The sequence below is a fragment of the Monodon monoceros genome, unplaced genomic scaffold, assembly GCF_005190385.1.
Source record: "Monodon monoceros isolate NGI ecotype Baffin Bay Population unplaced genomic scaffold, NGI_Narwhal_1 Super_Scaffold_13, whole genome shotgun sequence".
Classification (NCBI taxonomy): domain Eukaryota; kingdom Metazoa; phylum Chordata; class Mammalia; order Artiodactyla; family Monodontidae; genus Monodon; species Monodon monoceros.
This window is the reverse complement of record NW_021703769.1, coordinates 50514436-50538504: the sequence shown is the minus strand read 5'-3', so window position 1 is coordinate 50538504 and position 24069 is coordinate 50514436. Positions and strand designations below refer to the sequence as shown.

Sequence of the window (24069 nt, the reverse complement as noted above, 5' to 3'; positions counted from 1 at the left end):
GGAGGACTCGCTGAATACTGCAGTAATCCGGCTCCCAGGAATTTATTCTAAGGAGGAAAAGAAAAACAAAAAGGAGGAGCACAAATGTTCACAGCAGTACTAGGCACATGAGTGAACCTGAAGCCAGGGAAGCAGGCGAGCCCCTTCCCAGCCCTGCAGAGGGAGGGGCCCAGCTATCTCCTGACACAAGGCCGAAGCCTGCACCACACTCTCCCAGCTTCTCCCAAGAGACAGGAGAACCACGGGTGGCCCAGAGCGGGAGAGGCCAAAGCAGGGCTCCGACTGCACCCCGTAGCTGTGGTGAAACGAGCCCAGGAAGCAGGACGCAGAGTGGGTGGACGGAGCAGCCCAAGGCTCCACTGTTAGCATAAACACCCCGGTCCGTTCATTTAGTTAACTAACCAAGCAGCTTACAACAGGTTACCGGTTATTGATCTACTTTGAAAAGCTTAAGGACTTAAAGGAATCATTTTGATCTTTTACTTCAGAAAGTCAATTCCCACCCTCCTGAAGAAAGCTCCCCCAGGCCCCCACCCCGCACTGGCACCTTCTTCTCTCTGGCAGGTGGTAGATGCCGTCTGCAGATTAAGCGCCGAAACCAGACCTAAATCAGAGACATGCCTGATTCTCAGCATGTAGTTAGCATGTAGTTAGCGTGTAGACAGGGCTTTAACACAGCCTCGCTTTCTCACACAGCCTCTGGCTCCCATCATTCAGGTGACAGTTGTCATTGCCTCTGTACAGATGTCAACATGGGGGCTGAGAGTCTCACAACTTTCCCACCATCATTTCACAAGGAGTAACAGTGTAAAACCCCCCACTTTTTTTGATTCCGAAGCCAGTTCTCTCCTCCTCACCCTCTGCCATCCCACCCAAACCCTGAGAAGACCAACCTCAAGGATATAAACCTGAGGCCACCAGTAACTTTGGGCCATTTCAGGAGAGCCGAGTGAGTCTGCCAGGGCCCAACGGGCTCTACAACCACCTCGGGCGGGCTATCCACGCTGGGCTTCTAGGCAGGTAAGGGAGGACCACATGAGCACGGCCAGTTTGCTCTAAAATGCTATCTCTCAACCCTTCAGGTCTCAGGACCCCTTTATACTCTAACTTTATGGAAGACCCCAAAGAGCTCTCCTTCATTTGGGTTAGATGCATCGACACTTATGTATAAGAAATTAAAACAGACATGTTCAAATATTTAATTCATTAAAAAGCAAAATAAATCCATTCCACATTAACATAAATGATTTTTTAAAAATAATTTCTTTCAAAAATGAAGGTAATTAATGAGAAACATGACACTGCTGTACACTTTGCAAATCTCTTTAACTCTGGCTTCACAGAAGAGAGCTGGATTTTCACATCTGCCTCTGCCTTCACTCTACTGTGATATGCTGTCCAGGCTGAAGTACATGAAGAAATCATAAGAGTATTTTAATAGCCTTTTCAGATATTTGTGGGCATTCTTCGATACTACACCAAAACTCCAGAAGTGTAGTTCCTTAAACGTTAGCTGCCATGTGGAATCTGAATCCCCAAGAATGAATTTTTCATACTTTTGACATTAGAATCCACCAACCTACCTTGCACTTTGAATAGATCTTCTGCCCTTATATGATTTTACAGCACCAAACATTGGTCATATGGAAATAGTGGTTCGCTGAGTTATGGAGATCTTCCAAATGTTGACAAATTTCATTCTACGATATCAACAAATCAATTCATAAATATTGCTACCTTTCTCCCCAAAAGTCTTTAAATATTGGGAAGATGTTAAGCTCACAGTGATGAATAAAGTTTCGCACAATTCTAATTTTCACTTGAAGGTTTTGATTTTATCATTGGTAACAAACACCAGCAGTTGTTTTCCTTGAAGTGACAGGCTCATTCCAGTCATTTTCCAGAAAAATGTTGGTCAAATAGCCAAGTCTGAACAACCAGTTTGTCAGTCAAACCTTCCAGTGAAAATGGTCTTCCATGAAAAGAGCAGCTCCTTCAGCTCCCAGCACAAACCACCACACAGCGCTTTTCTTGAGGTAGCCGTCACCCTGGAGGTGCAGCAGAAGTGCTTTATGCGTACTTCCCTTTTCGTTCTACAGCACATTAATTGTATCAATCATCTTCAATGACCACTCCTAAGTGAGGCTGGCTTGTTGTCTTTTCCTCTGCCCCTGTGATCATGTGGCTGTGAAGAGCCGGCTCTTCTCGCACCTCCTGGTGCCATGGCCAGGATTCATGACCTAGCACTGACGGTTTTACCCACCGTTGCTCCTGCACCATCACTGCACATGTCAACATGTCTGTTCCAGAACAAACTGTGAAATTCAAAAGAGGTGCTCAACACGGACTGTCTCAGCACAACGTGTGCTTTCTGCCAAGCACTTAGGTAAAAGGTAAAAGAACCATCTTTCTTTGATGGTAAGTTGGGGTGAACACCGGACAAATACGAGTAAAGCAGTGAGTCTAGTCCCATGTGTAGATTCATCCACTTGGAAGGCAAAAAAACAATTTGGAGGTAGAGATACCAACTCACTCCCTGTGTCCTCCGCAGCCACATCTTTAATCCAGAGAGTCGCTGTATCGTATCGTGGACCACCATTGTGGCCGGGATTCCTCTCAGTGGCTCTCATCTGCATCAATGGCATTCACTCAGCAGGGTCAATGGCCCGAGGCTCTTCAGCCTCCCAGCACTTGTGTGACTCCTCCCGCCGCCCCACTTAACTCCTCGGGTAAGGCGCTCCAGAGGCTTTCTGATGTTTGGCTCTGAAAGAGCTCATCACGGGTACACTTACAATATTCACTTCCTGTATTTTAAAATTCTCAATGACTGGTCTCTAAATGATGCTGCAACTTAACTGGCACCAAAATAATATGCAAAGACATTCTGTTCATAGACACAACACAAGGTATTCACATCTATAAAGCCAGGGAAAGACAGCCTTTTGTCTTATTTCTGTTTCATATTTACAGTTTTGCCTAGTTTCTCTGGAGTGGATTCCTTCCTTCCATGAGTCAGAGAACCCAGTGTCTTCTTTTTGCATCTTTAGACAGAGGTGATGCTACTGTGGGTGGGAAAGCAAGTCTTCTCCCTTTTTAAGTCAATGATCTATACTCAAATATGAAAAACATATAAATGTTCTTTTGTTTTAGAATATACCATTAAAATCTAAAATAAGTTTCAGATAGAAATTATTAAAGTTTTTGAGAAATTTTAAAATAATATTGCCAAACAACTCAAAGTATACTTACTTCTTCACTGTGTTTCCATGTGGGCACAGGAAAAATTTCAGGATTGCAAAGCAGTAAATTACTCAATGATAGGAAGTTACAATAATTATAGGAGGTATAGCTGAAAATAGTAAGAGCCCAGCAGAAATACTGAGAACTTATTAATGTCTAAAAGTGCACATATTTATACCATAAACCTACTTCTTTAGAAGATTCAAAAGACAGAAAACACAAATTCCATTAGCTGTCAAAGCAATGTCATCCTACAGTGTGTAGCTTCTGAAAAACTCCACTGTACATTTATAGAAAATAAAAGTAGAAAAGCAAACACCATCTTAGTATTATTACAGAATTATCGTTATGGTCCATGGGCCAGACATTGAGAATCACCATTCTAAAGAATGTGCCTGAGGGATCTCCACTGACCAAATGAGAAATGCCTTAAGCTTTCCACAGTCATCAGCTTCCAAATGGGATTGAATTGGGAGGAAAGGGAAGAGAGCGCGGAAAAAAAAGAAAGAGTGGGTGATAGGTTGCAGGGCCTGACCGGCCACCAGTTGCTCTGCCCTGCCCGGAACTTAGGCTGAAGGGCCCAGGCTGCCCAGGGCCTCTGAAAACACCCCGGGCGAGGCACATGGGCCTTCTGAGTAGCCACCCCCATGCCGGCAACAGTGCTTCTCAGCCGTGCTCTGCACCCGGCCAAGCCTGTGGGGAGGATACAGCAGGCCCTTCTCAGGGATCACAACCTGGTGCATGGACCTGCTCAGAGCAGGGCGCCCAGAAGGAGCCCTTCCCTCCTGCTCAGTACACGTTAGGGCTCCTCGGAACACCACTGCAGGAAACGTAGGCCCCCAAGAGCTGGAGATTGTTTCAGCTGGCCAAGAGATACACTTTTCAAGAGATGATCTTTTTTTTTTTTTTTTTGATGTGGACCATTTTTAAAGTCTTTATTGAATGTGTTACAGTATTGCTTCTATTTTATGTTTTCGTTTTTTGGCCACGAGGCATGTGGGATCTTAGCTCCCCGACCAGGGATCGAACCCACACGCCCTGCATTGAAAGGCGAAGTCTTAACCACGGGACCACCAGGTAAGTCCCTAGAGACAATCACTTCTAATTGTACAAAATCCTAGCCTCATCCACCTGCCACTTTTCCTCTGCGTCCCCCACTCCCATTCCTCCACACAACGGCGCCCATGTCCAGGTGGTCTCTCTTCCTCTAAGCCTCCTTCCCCACCCCCACCCAGGCTCCTCTCTGCCTGTGCAAAAGGTGAAACCATAAAAATGCTTGAAGAAAATGTCTAGGTGGAGAAGCTCTTCTCAACAGGACCAAGATGGAAAGCAGAAAATAAACACACAAACAGGTTCAACTTTGTAAGAATCTGCAACTCTCCCCACCAAAAAATGCACAAATAGAATGAAGAGATAAACTGAAAATAAAAATGTTTGCAAAATAAACAGAGAAATAGTCTTCATATCTATGGCTCTGAAAAGTCAATTTTAGAAAGATGCAAAACATACAAGAAAAAAAGTCAAAAGATACAAATGAACCTCAAAAAATAAATACAAATGGCCAATAAACATGGAAGATGTTTGCCTCGATAAGAACACAAACGCCAATCACATGGGTCCATTTCTAGAGCATCTGAACACTCCAGGGCAGGAAAGCCTGTTGGGCAGCGGTTATTTAAATCATGGTGAATCCAGGTCCCAAAACGGTTGCTGGCATGCCTGGCCCACCAAGTCCCAAGGGCCAGAGCCCGGAGGGCCCCAAACCCACTCACCCCCCAGCCAGCCCTCCAAACACCCACTTCCAGTTGGACACTTTGAGGGTCCTTATCTACAGAAAGGCAGCTGTGTGAGGCGGAAGGGAGCAGAGCCTTTACAGCAGTGGTGACGAAGGCAGGACGCCCAAGCTCTGTCAGTTACCACAGCTGGCGTTCATCCCCGCGCGTTCCACCCTGCGTTTCTAAATGGGGCGCTGCTTACAGCTGTACGTTCTTACCAAGGGTTTCCGCTGGCCTGCTTCTCCAATAACAACCTCTTCTCATCTTCAGAAAACTGTAAGTCCAGTTCAAAAGAATTAGTGTCCAGGTCGTGGATATACTGCTCGATGTTGCTTCCCACCCTCTGGGGCAGCCCCGCGTCCGCGGCGGACAGGGAGTGGGAGGAGGAGGACGACGACACCTGCATGCAGCCGAACTGGCTCAGGAGATTGTCGTACTGCACAGAGAAGAGGGAAAAGTGAGAACAGCACCTGGACTTCCCTCCAGTCCAAAGATCCAGACACACTCTGACCTATCGTACACCCAGCAGGCTTCACCCCAAAGGCCATGGGAGACGAGTCACCGACACGCAGCCCAGCTTTCTCCTCTACTACACAGCTGACCACCAGCCTCAGGCTGGATCCAGCCTGCCCTGCGTCCCCCTTCTGATGGCAATGTCAGAAGCTGTTCGCCCCAGAGAGGAGCTTATCCTCAGTCTTAACCTACAGGAAGGGGAGGCCCGGGACCTGTGGCCTGCTGGCCTCTTTGAGCCCCGTGCTGCCCTGGAGGATCAGGATTAAGATGGCGACACTTGAGTACCGAGAAGCCAGAGCTCTCAACATGGCAAACATGATGGAACAACAGACAGAGGGCCTGCAACAGACACTCAAGAGTACGCACACACCCATGAAGCCAGGCTCCCTGGGCACCGAGACCTGAGACAACCGGGGCCCCAGTGGCTCCCTCAGAGCCTGGCCAGCAGAGCGTGCTGCTCCCCTGGCACACCCCTGCCAAAGGCCCTGGGGACCCCGCCTGTGCCTGCCGGCCATGACCCCAGAACAATATCAGGGCACAAGGGCCTGGTCGGCAACTAGGGCCAAGGGAGGGAGCCCTTTGCAGTCTGCACATGCAGAGGCTGTGGACAGCCGTGACCACTGAGGTAGGGAAGCAAGTCAGGGGGGAGCACAGATGGCACTCCACATCTGGCTCAATTCAAGTCTGGGCATAAAGGATATTTTAGGGCAAAAAAGGGAGGGATGTGTTGCTTAAAACAGTAGGTAGGAGACAATAGGGGGCTCTTGATCTCCAAGAGGTGATGCCAGTTGTAATTTTAACTTAGCCTTGGATGACTTTTACGTGAACTCTAGAATTCCTCAGTCCACTGAGGCAGAACTCTATATACGATAACTGGTTGCAATAAGCCACAATGACAGAAATCAAACCAGAAATATGGACTATGGCTGATAATCAAAACACCTGACATTACATGTAAATATGGGGGTCCTGGTGGAGGGTGACCTGAAGGTGGTGACAGACACACTGCAGCTCACCATCCTCCTCGGCCCATTTCTGCATGTTTCACACCGTCCATAAGGGAAGTTTTAAGGACAAAGTATACTGAAGACCCTATGTCTGAGCTTCCCTCGGACCCCAGGGTGCCTCATCCCTCGAGCCTGTGCCACTGTCCCGCTTGTACCAGGCACTAAGAGCCGATAGTGACCAGTGTCCATCCTCAATACTACATCCCCCCAAAGTTCAAAGCAGCAGCAGCACCCTGGGATTCTCTGGGAAATACCAGAGGCATTCCGGAATGTCTTCAGATACAAAATTATAAGGACATCAGCCAAAACCGGAAAACAGAAGCCCACCAGGAGAATCAGCGCCCAGGCTCTGGTTCGACCCCTTTGGGCAAAAATTAACTAGAGGAAATGAGAAAGGGATGCACGCACCTGGTGATCTGCACTCGGGGTAGACGTAAGCCTCTTTGGCCCCAGTCTCAGTGGGACTCAGACTCGGGCCACAGAGTGTTCACTGCCCCTCCCCCTCCACGGATCTACACTGGCTCCCCCTTTAGCCACTCATCCCACCACCTGGGGTCCCTGGCCCCACCCAGAGGAGCCACTTCCCAGGCGGGGCTGGCAGGACCCATCTCGGCCCTGGCGCGCTGGCTTACATTGCCGTAGCAGTCCTCATCATCTTCCGACATGGCCGGTAAGTAAGCTGTGAGCTTCGGAGGCGTCTGGTGATGCAGGTTCTCCCACGTGATGGACTCAAAGAACGGATGAGCTTTCAGAGGGCCATACCCTTCCATTTCTTCACAGCCTAATCGCTTTGTGGCATCTAAAACCTTAAATAGAAGTCAAGTCAGCATCGGCGTTAAAAAGTAATTCTGACAAAAAAAATTACTTCTGAGTAGTAGTTCTTTTCAATTCTTGGGATCTCCTGGAAATAGGAAGGGCACAGTGTGCTGGGGACAACTGAGTCACCATGAGGGGTAGGGGGGTGGCCACGCGCAGCTTTCACTTCTCCGGAGTCTCTGCTCCTCCCCCCACAGGTGAAAATGAATCACTACATCAAAAGTTAAATGAATAGCAGCAAGTATTCTCTTAAAATCCTAAAGCAAGAAAAAGAGGAACTCACTGGCTTTAATAAGAGAATGAAGAGTTTACATGAACAGGAAGCTATCACAGATGGGGAGTAAAGTGCCTTGGGTCACCCGCCTGCACGTGGTCTCAAAGGGCCCCACAGCCAGCTCCTCCAGAATTCGGCTGCCCCACCCCAGACCCACAGAGGATCCAACGCACTTCCCCACTGAGTGGACAGACACACAAGGGACAGGTGGGAAGAGGCTGACTGACCCTGCTCCCCCAAATCAAGTGAATGGAAGGTCTGGAGCCAAAACACACCAGGGGAAGGGACACTATAGTTTCTAGAACATAAACAGACACTCCCTTCCCGGGTAAATCTGTTTACCTTTGCTATATAACTTGGGTTGATCTTTAGCACCTTCATGTAGCTGACTCTAAAGTTGATACAGATGTCGCTAAGTAGAATTTACAACCACCTGCCACTGCAGCACACCGAGCTGCTGCAGCGTCTGGTAACTTAAAATGGTGTGTGTGTTGATGAGCAAATGCACAGTGATACAGTAATTTCCTATCTTATTAAGCTCAAGAATCAGGCACTTGGAAACTGAAAAGGCCTGACAGGATGAGACTGAAGATATGCATCTACCTACAATCACTAACAACCCTAAAATGCCCTTTTATTAAACATAGGTGCCTCCAAGGAAAGGCCCTCTGACCACAAGTTCAGAGGGACTCAGGGTGTGGCTACTGGATCATCCTACCAGAAGAAAATTTGAAATATTTACCAGAAGTTTTTCCACAAGATCTCTTGCCTTAGGAAAGAATTTTTCAGGAAAGTCATATTCCAACTTAATGATCTTCTGAAATATAAGATACTCATTTCTGTAAAATAAGAAAAGCCATCATTCTGGGCAGGGTCACACAAACCTCCCCAGTACAGAGCTGTACTTTCCTGGGACAGCCATCTCTCTCTCTCCCCAGAGAGCCACCATGTTCACTAAAGAGCCGTCATAAAACTTCCCCCCACTCTGCCCTAACCCTGGGACTGCCCCCTCCCACTTCTCTGTCAGGCTGCTGAGAAGGGCTAGGAGTGGGGTGTGGGTCTCTTACCCAGCTCGGAACGGTGGCAGTCCTGCCACAAGCTGGTATATTATGCATCCAAGAGCCCAAAGGTCTGAACTTTAAGGGAGGGGAAAAACAAAGAAGAATGACATTTGTAACATTTCAGTGGCGAGCATGGTTCATTTCCATCCTGTCTGTTCATACCACCCATTTCAGCCTCTAATCTATTTCTCACCTTTAAAACCAGGTCAGTGTGAGGGTGGAAACCTGCTCTGGGCTCTCCTTGAGGGGGCCTCTCTGCAGATCCAGGACCAGAGGATCCCCCACACACACAGCAGGCACCACTGGGCCAGGCTGGGCGCCTCACTCAGGGGCAACCAACAACCTCACAGGCCCGGTCTGGTCCTGGCCAGGGAGCAGCGGTCACTCCTGACTACAGCAAATACTGGCCAAAAAGCCCCTTCTTCCAGTGCCAGGGGCAGGGGCAGGGGCACTGGCAGGTTGGTACAGCTGAGTCTCAGATTCTCGCACAGCTCACTGTTTACCCCCAGGCCACAGACGCGAGCTCATGTATGCCAAGGAGCCAAATCACAGTCCACAGGATGCGCACAAAGCAAGCTTTCTCTTTCCCTTCTTGGACTCACTGTGCAAAGCCCTGCCCCTCCTTTATGAACATTTTAATTATACATTTTTAAAAATTTTATTTTTGTTTTTGGCTGCATTGGGTCTTCGTTGCTGTGCATGGGCTTTCTCTAGTTGCGGCAAGTGGGGGCTACTCTTCACTGTGGTGCGTGGGCTTCTCGTTGCAGTGGCTTCTCTTGTTGCGGAGCACAGGCTCTAGGAGCGTGGGCTTCAGTAGTTGTGGCACGTGGGCTCAGTAGTTGTGGCACATGGGCTCAGTAGTTGTGGCTCGCGGCTCTAGAGCACTGGCTCAGTAGTTGTGGCGCGTGGGCTTAGTTGCTCCGCGGCATGAGGGATCTTCGCAGATCAGAGCTCAAACCCGTGTTCCCTGCATTGATTGGCAGGCGGATTCTTAACCACTGCGCCACCAGGGAAGCCCTTAATTATACATTTTAAAGGAAACACACTACGGTTCTGAATTTCCCTAAGTCTTTTCCAGAACCAGCTGGCAGGGACCCTGGAGGGGCTGCTCTGCTCACCACCCTCCTTCCCTCCTGCTCCTGTTTTTTCTCTCCCCTCAGTGCATCTCAGAGTTCATGGCTGAGAGCTACTTTGCATATTTTATTTCCTCTGTAAATCTTGCATTCTATTCCCAGCTCAGCCCTATGAAAGCATCAAGACACAACTTGCCCTGCATGGCCAACTACCTCCCCACAAGCCCTAAATGTACGGAGGGCTCATGCATTGCTGGATACAGTTTCTGCAAGAGGCCACAGCTTGGCATTCTGGAAGATGAAATCGTAGGTCGTGGGTGGAGACAACAGGCCAATTACAGTGCTGGGGGCCTTGGGTGAAGGCTCTGTCCTCGGACCCATATCACAGCACCGTTGGCCCGGGGTAAATGAAGCACTTGATGTGGGTGAAAAATGCCACAGATCAGAAATCTGAGTCACAACACACAGATGGAGTGAAGGGCATGTTAAAAATGAACGTACATTCTACTCAGTAACTAGTTCTTACACTTGGTTTTCTCTGCTGTTTAGTGTAGTTAAAATGGGGAGCTACAAGAGAAAAACGCCAACGGAAAAGTATCGGCCTTTCCATGTGGCAGTGGCCAGAGAGGAGGGGCAGAGCTGTGGGGTGGGGCTGCCTCTGCTGCTTTCACAGGTCATCTCCAGGGAGTGGGACTGCCAGCAGAACGGCTTCTGGGCTAACTTTCCACAGGTATCTTGCCATTTAAAATGTTTTTTAATACAATGAAAACTAAAGGGGGAAGCCAGTGTAACATTTCTGGAAAGCAGTATGCACCGATGATTTTTTAAATGCTCAGTTAAACCAAGTCACTCTACTTCTTGAAATTCAAAGAGGAACGTGGGGGATCCCTGGGAGACTCTCCAGCTGAACAGGCAGGAGGGCCCTTCTTCCCCAGCGCAGGACATGCCGCACGTAGAGGCACACCAGGCTGTGCCCAATATATGAAAACTACTTCAACATCTTTAACAGTAAAGGAAAAGCTCAATGAACTACAATGAATTCGTATGTTGGAAAATCACACAGCTGTTAAAAGATTTCTGCCAATAATGTTAGTGATATGGGGAAATGTTCACCATATAATCACAGGGAGCAGGATTCAAAACTGGTTATTCAGTATGATTCCAGTTGTATAAAAATTATGTAAACACATTTAAAACACACAGAAAAAAGTAGCTGGAAAGAAAGACATACCAAAAATTATCTGTGACTACAAGTGGGTTGGAGACTATGAGTGTTTTTTTTGGCTTTTATTGTTTGTTTGTTTTATTTTGGCCACCCGGACTGTGGGATCTCGGCTCCCCACCAGGAACTGAACCCAGGCCTCAGCAGTGAAAGCGCCGAATCCTAACCGCTAGACCACCAGGAAACTTTTTTTTTTTAATTCTCCATACTTTCTAAGAATTCTTTATAATGAATAAGTATCATTTTTAGAATCAGGAAAAAAATTCTTAACTATTTTTTAAATAAGTATCACATGACTTTAAAAATTAAAAGCATAAAAAGGCACCCAGTGAGGTCTCACTCACAGCCCTAACCCTTACCCCCACCACAGATAACCAGTTATCCATGGCTTGTATATCCTTCTCGAGGTTTAAATGCACAGACAAGCGACTCTGGGTGGCCACTCTGTGTCTTCCTTCTCTCACTGAGTAGAGCCTGGAGACCTTCCTCCATTAGTACGAAAGGAATTCCTCTTCCTGAAAGTAAAACCCAACTCGAGGAAAAGCTAGTTCTTAGGCAGCAGTGACACACACTTGGAGAATCTGGCCCAGTGCACCCACCACCTGGAGGAGGGTCTCTCAGCCTGGGCCCTGTGGGCATCTGGGACCCGTCATCCTCGCTGGGGGGCCATTTCTACACTGTAGGGTGTTGGGCAGCGCCCTTGGCTCCACCCATTCCCTTCCCACCCCCGCCAAGTTGTGACACCAAAACTGTGTCTAGACATGGCCAGATGTCCCCTGGCGGGCAGAACTGTCCCAGCTGGGAAGCCCTGACCTACAACAGCATCTGGCCCACAGTGAGAGCTCAAAGTCTGTTGGTTCAATAAGAGTAGAAAACAAAAAGCAAAACAAAAACAAAAAAAGCCCAAAGAGCCCAGCAACTGCTAAGATGCCCAAGGTTAATTTTTCTGAATATACTTCCAACCATCATGTTTGTGCCCTGTGGCTCCACCCCCTAAAGAGGTTTTAAAAAGCCATCAGGCTCAGAAACACAGAACTGCTGTGCCAAGAACCATCACTCCTCTGCTGCCCTGGCAGTCGCTTGTCACTTTAGGAAGGCGGCCCCTGGCAACCTGCCACTGCACGACACTGACCGTGTGGGCCTCTGTCAGCTCCAGCGATGGTCCCAGTGGGTTGAGTGTCTGGCTCAGGGCAGGAAGAATCCAAAGAAAAGCTTCAACCACAGAACTTGTCATCTCCAAACTCGGAAAGCCTAGGTTCTACTGCTGCCTCTCTGTCTTCTACCTGCCTCATGTCCACCCAAGACAGCACCCCAGACTTCTCCCAGCTCCTGGCCATTGTCACACCCACCTGCTTTACCTCCACTGCCCAACTGCCCTGCCACTGACCCTCTCCACTCTCTGGACCTCCACTCTTGTGAACACAATATCCCACCCCCTGCACTTCTCATTTTCACAACTGAGGACTCCACCAAGGCTCTCAATCCTGTGGCCACCACTGGGCCTCCCCCCTGTAGTGCTGGCTGGGCTCCTGCTGGGAAACTGGCCCAGTCCTGTCCCCTCCCACAGACGCTGCCTTCTGGGCCTGTCCTGCACTCTGCAGAGCACGTTACACTGAACAGTTGACCTGCTGCTGCCACAGCCAGGGTGCCTAAGCTGGAGGTGGCACCGTGGCACCAATGGTCCCGGGGCTCTGGGACACAGCAGGAAGCCTCGTGTCACTAATACAGACCTGTTGGCCACAGTACTCTCCACTGAATAGTTAGTTGTTTAGTTGTTCCTGAAGGAACAAGATCAAATCTGGAAGCATAAAAGCAACAACCACCCCAGGAAGTATAAGTAGTAACAAAGTAGCACACAGGTTATCAAAGGAAAGATGCTGGTTAAAAGACAAATGGCTAACTTCTTCCAAAGTAGGCTTGGCTATGTAAAGGCCATGAAAGGCACTCTCTTAACTATTAACTTCACCTGAAAAAAATACCAACTACTTATAGAGAAAAGAGAATTATGGATCAGATGAAAACAGGTTACCTTTTACAGGCCGATTTCTCTGTGAGCAGCTCTGGAGAAACATACTGGGCTGTTCCTACAAACGAGTTGGCCCTGGCTGATGAGAAGAGGGAAAAGGGTAAAGTTCATGCTGAGACACAGAGCATTTTCCACAGTGGACGCTGCACAGTCGGTGTTCATCTCTCGGGAAGCCACCGTCACCTGAGATCAGACTGTACACTCCCGAGAACGGGACTTGTCAGAGGCCCTCCCATCACACCCCCTTCTTGGACCAGCCCCTTTGAGGGCTGGCTTCAAGGTTGCCTGCTCAGCAACACCAGCCCTGACTGCCAGGGCAGCCCCTCGTGGACCCCTCCCTGCCTTTCGCCAACACACCTGAGTGGCCCTCGCCCAGCGTGCTGTCAGCTGGGAGCATCTTTAGGACAGGGGCCTTGTCTGTTCACTGCTGGACCTGTGGTGCCTAAAACAGCCCCGGACACACGCAGAATGTGGAAAGGACTGGATCTCCCGCAAGCTGCACGCAGGGCAGGGTTACCCTCTCCTCATAACAAACAGTTCAGGCAGGTTAGGGACTACGAGAGGAATAAGACTCGGGCGTCACGGCCAGAGACCCTCTGCAACAGTCTGCCACCTCTAGTACTGGACTGTGCCAAGTTCAACTGCAGACTTGTGGGGTCTGGCTGCTGGCCCCACCCATCACTGCCACAAGGAGGCATGACACCCACGTCACCCTAGCAGGTCCTCAGGGGCTCATCAGTGGCCAGGCAGCCCTGAAAGAGCAGCACTGTGGGCACAAGCCAGCCTGCCCACACCCCATCCCCCAGCGCCACTCCAGAGGTATCCCCCGCGGGGCATCCTCTGGCATCGGGGACAGAACAGCTGCTTTCAGCCTTGCCCACAACCAGAGGACACAGGATTGGGGATTCCTGTGTGAGAGCCACCCACCATCTGACGACAAATCACTTCTCTAAGGAGCACATGAAGTGCTGGGTCACCTCCACTGATTGATTCACTGGGGACACCCATGGCACTAGCAGCCAACTGCCTCCCACGACCTTCCACGCCTGCGCTGCATAACCAGACTCGGTAACCCGCTCTGAACGGCTGCCAGCGAGGCTCTGGTCCTGCTCAGACTGCCCTTCCCACTACCAGGCCCCTGCACGGCAACCCGGGGCACGTGCAGGACACAACACCACAGCTCAACACCATTGTGCTCCAGACAAACAAGACCCTTTCACCTAGCCTGACCTACAGATCAAGCTGTCCCTTTCCTCAACATCTTTAATAATCTGGGCTAGAAATTACTTGTCTCCGTGGACAAATTTTCCTGAACTAACTTAGAAAGTGTACCGGGTAAGACATTACACCAATATACCTACCACTGAGAGGTCTCTGGCCCTTCAGGATCACTTCTGAAATCAGGCAACACTAAAAACTGTAACAGGCCCCCGGTGAAGGGGCCTGCCTGTTGGCCCCACTGTCTCAGCTGTGGACAACTGGGCCCCCGGGACATCTGGCAATGCCTGGAGACATCTCTCGCTGCCACAATGGGGGCGGGAAGGGGCTGCTGTCACCTAGTGGGTAGAAGCCAGGGATACAGCTAAGTATCCTGCAGGGCACCAGACAGCCCCACAGCCAAGAATTCTCCAACCCCAAACGCCCCCAGGGGCTTGGCTATGAAGCCCTGGGTGGCCTCCTTGGGACAGCGCTCTGCCCAGACATTAGCACCTGCCCTCCAAAGACCCGGCTCTAAACACAGCAGGAGCAACTCACTCAGTTCTGGGATGTTCTAGAGGAGGGAGAGCTGGGGAAAGGAGGATGGCTGAAATTCCTTCTTTTTCGTCTTTCCTTCTCAAAGTCAACCACCCTGCTACACAAAGTGCTCCAGTTTGGGGAAAGTACCCTTCTCTTCCTGCAATGACTGAAGGCTCTGTACTGGGCACCTCAACTTAGGCCTGACTCAGAAATAACTTGACAGGGTACAGCCACCTGCAGTAAAACACGACAGACCCATGCTTTGTCTGTCTATAGCTGTATTCTTTACAGTGTATGGCTATAAACAACACACCACCAGAATTAAAATGCGAAAGAAACCCAGGGCCCATGGCCACACCAATTCAGCATGCAATGGTCTGCTGTGAGGCAGGCCCACTGGCCATGGTGGCCATCGGCTCCCCATCTGCCATCCCTGGGGTGGGCAGCCAGCAGGGCTCCCCATACAGGAGACTTCCTAACTGCGGGTCCAAGAGCCTCCAAAGGCAGATGCCTAAAAAACACAGACAAGGCCGACATGCTGCACCTTCCCCATGTGTTCCCAGATGCGGTCTCTGTCCTCCTCTGTGCCCTGGAGCCAGCAGGAACCCCCAGTGGGACACAGGAGAGAGATGGAGATTATTCCTCCTGGCCAACCCCCAGGCCACAGCCCTCTCCCACCACAGAGCCCACCCCCCACCCCCACCCCACCCTCAGGTGCTGGTCCCTCCCACCTGCCCTCCCAGGGCCAAGGGGCTCTCTATCCCGCTGCGGGAGTCCAGCTTCCTTGGGCCCTGCTGTCTGTAACTGGTCCCCTAGGTCAGCTACTCTCCTGTAGACTTCTCAGCCACGTTTGCATCCTTCCAGGACCCTGACAGCCGAGAACACTGAAGTGATTCAACAGAGGAAGAAAACAAATCAAGAGCTAAAACCAAGTGAAACCATTCAACCTTACAATGAATCAAAGAAATGTTAATTAATATGGTAGCCTATCAAATCAGCAAAGATAAAAAAGAAGGAAAATGCACAGTATTGGCAAGGATTTGAAGAGGAAAACCTCACAGTGCTACTGGTGGGAATGTGAAATGCTGTGACTTTGGAGGAGCAATTTTCCAAAAAACATCAAAAGCCATACAGGACAGGCTTGCTCTCTGACCCAGCAATTCATTTCTGGCACCTGATCCTCCAGGACGGAGCCAGCACAGATGGCAGGGCCATGACACAATCCTTCGGGGGACAGGCTTCAACTCGATACTTCACCTGTTCAGTGTTTCTGTTCTTCATAATAATTGTGCGTTACTTCCGTGATTTATATTTTTAAATGCTATTATTGAAAAGTTCTAGAAATATATTTTTATATGGAAAGATATGTATTACACATAATTAAATAATTCAGGCTATCACACAGTATGCAGAGGTATTTGTGCTTTTAAATAGCTACATTATGCACAAAACAAAGTGGACAGGAGACACACACACACTGCATGGCTGGGCTTTAAAGAGCAAATCATGACGGCATCAGGACTGTGTGCTGCTGCTTCTGTAAGCTTTCTGGGCCTGCGTCTGCTTGTCCCCCACAACACCTGCTGCTTCCTCTTCCCCAGGAGCCTATGTCCACCTTCTTAAAGGGACTCCCAAGTCCCTGGGGATACAGAGTCACCCCCTTAGAAAGGAGCTCTTTCGCTAGTCTAGAGATGAATGAATCCTCTGGAGCGTGGAAAAGAATAACTGTCCTCAGAATGATGTTCTAAAGACATAAAATAATATCTACAAGACTATACATAATGAAAGTATCAAAATATTAAAGTAATAAATATGCAATATACTAATATGTTTCTTTTTTATTAATGCACCAACAAGATCTGGCAGCAGGTCTATTAATAGAGTAATTCTGAAGTAGCGATGAGCATAAACAATATATCAAGAATCTGTGACGACTGTGACAGGACATGAAAACATCTGTGATTTCTAATGACACAGATGTTTGTTGCCTACCTTCATAACTGAAGGAGATGCTCGATTTCACTGAAGGGTTAGTGAAAACAAGTAATTTTCTCCTCTCCCACTTCACGAATGGCAGATTTCTATCTGTGACACCAGGGTAAGAGCCCAAGAGTGCATTAGAAAGCCACAGAGATAATCTAGTTACCTACCCCTGTAAGCTCAGAGATTAGCCAGAGGTCAAAATTCTCCAGCTACTGGAAAACCAAGGCCCACAAGCCACTGTTGGCTTATGCTGCCTCCTTTAGGCTACTGACTCACTCAACAGGAGGCCAAACGGTCAGGGTAAAGAAGGGTTTGGGCTGGGTTGTTACCTCCACCCTCAAAGTGGTTCAAATAAACGGGCCAGCACCCTGGGCTGTGGACCACTCTGGCCACCACAGATCTGCAGGTCAGACTGTGAGGTGCCAGCGGGGACAGAGGGACCTGACATGCTCCTGAGGTCAGAACACTCTCTTCAAAGCCAAAAGTGCAGACCGCTATTGTCTTATCCATGAACCCACATGTGAAGCACAGCAAACACACTCCACAAAATGTGCTTATTAGCTCTTGGACAGAACACAAGCAAACTGAATCCAGCAACACATAAAAAGGAGTGTGCACCATGACCAACTGGGATTTAATCTCAGGAATGCAAGGGTGGTTCAGCACATAAAAACCAATCAATATATTACATCACAGCATTAGAATAAAGGACAAAAACCACATGACCATCTTGATCAAGAGATGCAGAAAAACCATCTAACAAAAATTCAACACTCCTTCATGGTAAAGTATAAAACAAACTAGAAACAGAAGGGAACTTCCTCGGGGCTTCCCTGCTGGCGCAGTGGTTAAGAACCCGCCTACCAATGCAGCAGACACAGGTTTGAGCCCTGGTCCAGGAAGATCCCACATGCCACGGAGCAACTAAGCCCGTGTGCCACAACTACTGAGCCCACGTGCCACAACTACTAAAGCCCGTGTGCCTAGAGCAACAAGAGAAGCCATCACAATGAGAAGCCCGCGCACCACAACGAAGAGTAGCCCCCGGGGTTTCCCTGGTGGCACAGTGGTCGAGAGTCCGCCTGCCGATTCAGGGGACACGGGTTCATGCCCCAGTCCGGGAAGATCCCACATGCCGCGGAGCGGCTAGGCCCGTGAGCCATGGCCGCTGAGCCTGTGCGTCCGGAGCCTGTGCTCCGCAACGGGAGAGGCCACAACAGTGAGAGGCCCGCGTACCGCAAAAAACCCCCCAAAAAAAAAAAGAGTAGCCCCCGCTCGCCAGAACTAGAGAAAGCCTGCGCGCAGCCACAAAGACCCAACGCAGCAAAAATAAATAAAATGAATAAATTTAAAAAAAAAAAAAAGAAGGGAACTTCCTCAACCTGATAAAGGCACCTATGAAAAACCCACAACGAACATCATACTCAATGGTGAAAGACAAAGCTTTTCCCCTAAGGTCAGGAACAAGACAAGGATAAGGATGCCTGCTCTCGCCACTTCTATTCAATGGGGAGGTTCTAGCCAGGGCAATTAGGCAAGAAAATGAAGCAAAACGCATCCAGGCTGGAAAGGAAGAAGTAAACTATCTCTAATCACAGATGACATGATCTGTACGTAAAAAGTCCCAAGGAAGTCACTAAAAAACTATTAAAACTAATAAACAAGTCCATCAGGTTGCAGGACGTAAGATCAGTGTACCAAAAAAAATCAACTATATTTCTATATACTCTCAATGAACAATCTGAAAATTAAGAAAACAATTACATTTACAATAGCCTCAAAAATAAAATGAAATACTTAGGAATAAATTTAACAAAAGAAGTGCAAAGCTGGGACTTCCCTGGTGGCGCAGTGGTTAAGAATCCGCTTGCCAATGCAGGGGACACAGGTTCGATCCCTGGTCCGGGAAGATCCCACATGCCACAGAGCAACTAAGCCTGCGCGCCACAACTACTGAAGCCCACGCACCCTACAGCCCAGGCTCCGCAACAACAGAAGCCAACCGCAATGAGAAGCCCACGCACAGCAACGAAGAGTAGCCCCTACTCACTGCAACTAGAGAAAGCCCGTGCACAGCAACAAAGACCCACCACAGCCAAAAATAAAATTTAAAAAAAAAAAGTGCAAAGCTTATAACACGGAAAACTACAAAAAATTTTTGAAAGAAATTACAAAAGATATAAATAAACAGAAAGACATTCCACATTGAAGGATCAGAAGACAATATTGTTAAGAGAGCAATACTCCCCAAACTGATCTATACATTCAACAAAATCCCTATCCTAATCCCAGCTGGCTTTCACTTATCACAATGGTTTCAAGGTTCATCAATGCTGGAGCCTATATCAGAACTTCATTCCTTTTAAGGCTGAATAATATTCCACTATACAGATAGACCACACTCTGTTTATCCATTCATCAGTTGATGGATACTTGAGTTGTTTCCACTCCTTGGCTATTACAAATAAAGCTGCTATGAACACTAGCATACAACTTCTTATGTAAACATTTGTTTTTCAGTTCTCTTGGATATATACCTAGAAGCTGAATGGCTGATTATAAGGTAACTATGCTTAACCTTCTGAGGAATTGCCAGACTTTTCCAAAGCGGCTGCATCATTTGACAATCCCACCTGCAGAGTACAAGGGCTTTGATTTCTCAACAGCCTTGCTAATACTTCTTATCAGATGTCTTTTTGATTAGTCATCCTAGTGGGTGTGGAGTGGTGTCTCAGTGTGGTTTTGATTTGCATTTCCCTAATGATACTGAGCATCTTTTCACGTGTTTATTAGCCATTTGCTTATCTTCTTTAGAAAAATGTCTATTCAGACCCTTTGCCCATTAAAAAAACATTTTTTTGTTATGAGTTCTTTATATATTCTGGATACAAGCCCCTTATCAGATATATGATTTGAAATTTTTTTTCCTATTCAACCCCATAGGTTGTCTTTTTCACTTTCTTAATGGTATCACAGCACCAAAGTTTTAAAACTTGTTCTGCTGCTTGTACTTCTGGTATTGTATCTAAGAAACCAGAGCCTAACCCAAGGTCAAGAACGTTTACTCCCATGATTTCTTCCAAGAGTGTAATAGTTTTAGCTCCTACATTCAGATCTCTGATCTGTCCAAGTTAACTTTTGTGTATGTTGTGAGGTGGGGTAATAATGTTTTTGATGAATTGGTCATCATTGGAGGATGACAGTGAACCAATTCATGCTTTCCAAAAGCTGCAAACAAAGGGGAATGAAGCAAGCATTTATCCTGTTTTTCCTCCACAATCAATATCACTAGTTAAACAAATAGTGGCTAAGGGGAAGTTTCTCTTTAAAGAAGAATTCCAGGGATTTTTCCCTGGTGGCGCAGTGGTTAAGAATTCACCTGCCAATGCAGGGGACACGGGTTCGAGCCCTGGTCCGGAAGATCCCACATGTCGCAGAGCAACTAAGCCCGTGTGCCACAACTGCTGAGCCTGTGCTCTAGAACCCGCGAGCCACAACTACTGAAGCCTGTGCACCTAGAGCCCGTGCTCCACAACGAGAGAAGCCACCGCAGTGAGAAGCCCAGCACCACAACGAACAGTGGCCCCCACTCACCGCAGCTAGAGAAAGGCCGCGCGCAGCAACAAAGACCCAACGCGGCCAAAAATAAAATAAATAAATAAATTTATTTAAAAAAAAAAAAAAGAATCCGCCTGCCAAGGCAGGGGACACAGGTTCAATCCCTGATCCGGGAAGATCCCGCCTGCCACAGAGCAACTAAGCCCATGCACTACAACTACTGAGCCTGCGCTCTAGAGCCCGCGAGCCACAACTACTGAGCCTGCGCACCCTACAGCCTGTGCTCCACAACGAGAAGCCCGCGCACCGCAACAGAGTAGCCCTTGCTCACTGCAACTAGAGAAAGCCCGTGTGCAGTAACAAAGACTCAACGCAGCCAATAAATAAATAATTTTTAAAAAAATTTTTAATTAAAAAAACAGAAGAATTCCAGCTCAAGAATGAAAGGACTGGGCTATGATCACTCTGCATTCTATAATGAACTGATGGATCTAGGATATCATGGCTATAAAGGGCTGTTGACAGGGAGAGATGAATGGATGCTACATGCTTCCTAATGAAGAACACACCACACACACCAGCCTCTGGTGTGAAAGGACTGAACCTGAATGTGATCAAGCAGCCACATCCAACTCCCAATTTTCAAGACATACAGAGGGGAGAGGAGCATGTTACATGACTCCACAGAGATGCAATCAGCAAACTCTGGGAAACTCTATAAGACAAATGACCTGGTTTCTTCAACAGACTGCAAGGGAAAAAACAGATGGAGAAGAAGCTATAGATAACAGAAATTTAAGAGAAAAATTAGCTAAGCTCAATGTGAGAATTTTATTTGAAACCTGATTCAAGTAAGCAACAACCAAAAAATTATGATGTGGAATTATGGCGACTGGAAACTTAACGTGGACTAAATATTTTAAGATATTAAGCTATTACTGCTAATTTTTTAATGTATAAAAATGGCATGGTATTATGGTTATGTTTTTTAAAAATAAGCTTTGTATTTAGTAATAAATACTAAAATATTTACAGGGAAAACAAATCGATGATGGTGGAAATCAGGTCACAAGGATGTTCTGAATTTTTACAAAAAGCAGGTACCCTTGTGTTTTAAAAACAACAACACTCTATGCATCACAGATATGACTAAACAAATACCAATACTGAAAAGACCAGAGTAATCGCTTCTCGATGGCTGGGAGGTATGCTTGGTGGTGGGAGTATAGGGGGGCAGGTGGCCCTGCATGTGCTAGAGTGGCGGCAGGGCAGAGGCTGTGAGAGGGTCTCCAGCCCACAGCACAGCAGGATGGGGGTCAATGCTGGTCAAAGGGTCTGGACAAAGGCGGTCCACAGAGGGCCACTGCACAGGTGCAGGTGCAGTGACAGTGATGCTGGCTCTGAGGCTTCCCTGCTGCATCCCCTCTCCAGCAGTCCCCACACCTGGCGCGCCCCTCCCTGCACCCCCATATGTGGTGAGTGGAGCCTCCACGCCCAACTGTACCAGAAAGGCCTGCACAACTCAGGACAGGCTTCCAGACACAAACCTCAAGTCTCAACCTCCAGGGCAACCCTGAACTCCCCAAGCTTCTTGCAAAGAGGGCCATGGCCAGGCACATGGCCACAGATGAGGGGCTGACTCCATGTTATTAAGCCACCCTCAGTGTAAAGCTCTGTGGGACCCCTGTGCAAGGTTAGAAGGTCTAAGTCCTCTGTGCCAGAAAGGCCCATTGACCCATGTGCCCACCCACCCTCACAGCACAGGGGTCACTCCCTGGACCCGACAGGCAGCAGTAAGAGAGGGATGCGGGGCTCCCCCCGTCCCAGGAGCCACCCACTGGGACGGAGGTCTGTGAAGACAGACAGCCTGTCTCTCACAAGGCGGAGGGCGAAACATGCTCACTGCACAGCTAAGGAACCTGGGCCTCGCTCCCACCAACACTTCCCTTCTGGAAGCTTTAAGATGTTTTGAGGAAACCATCTCTGTACAAAAGTTTATAAAGCTAATACAAGTGCTCGCTTCGGCAGCACATATACCAAAATTGGAACAATACAGAGAAGATTAGCATGGCCCCTGCGCAAGGATGACACGCAAATTCATGAAGCGTTCCGCACATTTTAGCTGATTCACTTTGTTATACAGCAGCAACTAACACAACAATGTAAAGCAATTATACTCCAATAAAGACGTTTTAAAAAAAAAAAGCTAATGCAGGAATAAACTCTAAGATTCTAAACTACGTCAAACAGAAAACGAGAGTATGTCACCAAAATTATTCATTCACGTAATTATACATGTTTTCTACATTTCCTCTAAGGAAAAAAAAAAGCCAACTCAACTGTGTATATATAAGTATCGATAGTTCTGCCTGGTTTACAATGTTAAGGACTTTTTAGCCTCCTGCTTCCAGACAGATTTTAAAACTCAGGTTTATTTCACTATTTTACCAATGCATTTAAGTTCTTACATTTTTTTAATGGCTACATGACAGTAGGACTAGCCTGTGCCAAATATCAGATCTGAAGAAAATCAAGTGAAGAAAAAAGGACCAAGCAGACTCTGAGGGGGTGACTCCCATGGCTGACTGGCAGGCGGTGGCTGGTCTCAGCGGCAAGTCACACACGAGATGCCCAGCAGTCCAGCAAGAACATTCAGGTTCTTGTTTGGTTCACCTCTGTCATGGACAATGCTTAGGTTACGAGTTATACCATGTCTATCAAAACATAATTAGTGGCCAACAAAATGTTACTATACAATAGGAATGAGTCAAATAGATCAAGGTTTGGGGCATGTCACAGGTGCCAGGAGGACTTCCTGGGGCTTGGGAAGTGCACCTCCAGGCAGGAGCCCTGGGTGGGAAGTACAATACAAAGGTAGGCAAGCGTTGCCAGGACTAAGCCTCACTGAGAAATAAGAGCATCTGCCTTGACTGCAAGTTTTGTTTCAAACACGAAAGGGTGGTTCTTTAAGATTCTCAGAAAAGTTCCCGAATTCAAGATGCCATCTTGTGACTCAGAGAGTGTCTGTGCACAGATGAAAGCACTGACAGAATCTTGACAAGAACCCTCAGTTTGAAAACACAGGGCTGGGAAAAGGCCTGGAAAGGAAAGATCACACACCCTGCTGAAGGGAACCCATGGAGGCCCAGCCAGGCCCTTCCAGCAGCACAGAGTCAAGACTGCCCACCATGCCCGGGAGGAGCAAAACCCCAGGTGTTAGCCCCGCAGCTGCTGCGAAACAGGCCTCAGTTCAAGCCCGAGGCAGAGCAGGCCAGCGCAGCTGAGCTAGAGGGCTCTTCGGAGGGGCCCAGCTCCTCCCCACCACTGCCCTGCGCTCACAGCTCCCCTTTACCACGCAAGAGCAGCTGCAGCGAACTGGATGCTTCTGTCTGAATCTTTCTTCCACCAACAAACCCTCTACCCTCCCCTAGCATGTCCATCCCCCCAGGACTCTCCATCAAGGTCCTTCTTTGAGGGGTACCCACAAGCCCGGCAGAGAAGCACATGCCCTGGGTGGAGGTCCCTGCAGCAGCCTCCCAGGTCAGGGTAGCTCTGACAGTCACACCTGTCCCTACACCCAAGTTTCATTTTCAAGGTCACTTATTAACTCACACAGGGGCTTTGAGTTTCCCCCAACCCTCACCATAAAGGGCTTTATCTTCTCTCTACCCCAATACTTGAACACAGTTTTCAGGAGTTAAACTGCCATTTTTTATACCCTCGGAGTTTATGATTTCCATTCAACAAACACCTGAAGGACAGCAAGATGCCCCCACCCCCACCA

At 48.2% G+C, this 24069-nt stretch overlaps 1 protein-coding gene and 1 non-coding gene across 4 annotated transcripts in view; one reads left to right on the top strand and one right to left on the bottom strand.

Annotated features, from left to right (window-relative positions):
• PDPK1 (3-phosphoinositide dependent protein kinase 1) overlaps window positions 1-24069 on the bottom strand; it is a 71365-nt gene that overhangs the window by 9471 nt on the left and 37825 nt on the right. For 2 of the 3 annotated variants that reach the window (XM_029219780.1, XM_029219781.1), the window contains 5 exons: window positions 13011-13086; window positions 8693-8761; window positions 8368-8464; window positions 7168-7341; window positions 5234-5451 (listed from right to left, as the gene is read on the bottom strand). In XM_029219780.1, the coding sequence (XP_029075613.1) occupies window positions 5234-5451; window positions 7168-7341; window positions 8368-8464; window positions 8693-8761; window positions 13011-13086 (634 nt within the window). The remainder of the gene's footprint in view (window positions 1-5233; window positions 5452-7167; window positions 7342-8367; window positions 8465-8692; window positions 8762-13010; window positions 13087-24069) is intronic. The other variant, XM_029219782.1, reaches the window with a different exon arrangement.
• LOC114895104 lies at window positions 22298-22404 on the top strand. The gene has a single exon (XR_003793414.1). It is a non-coding gene; the product is annotated as a U6 spliceosomal RNA (small nuclear RNA).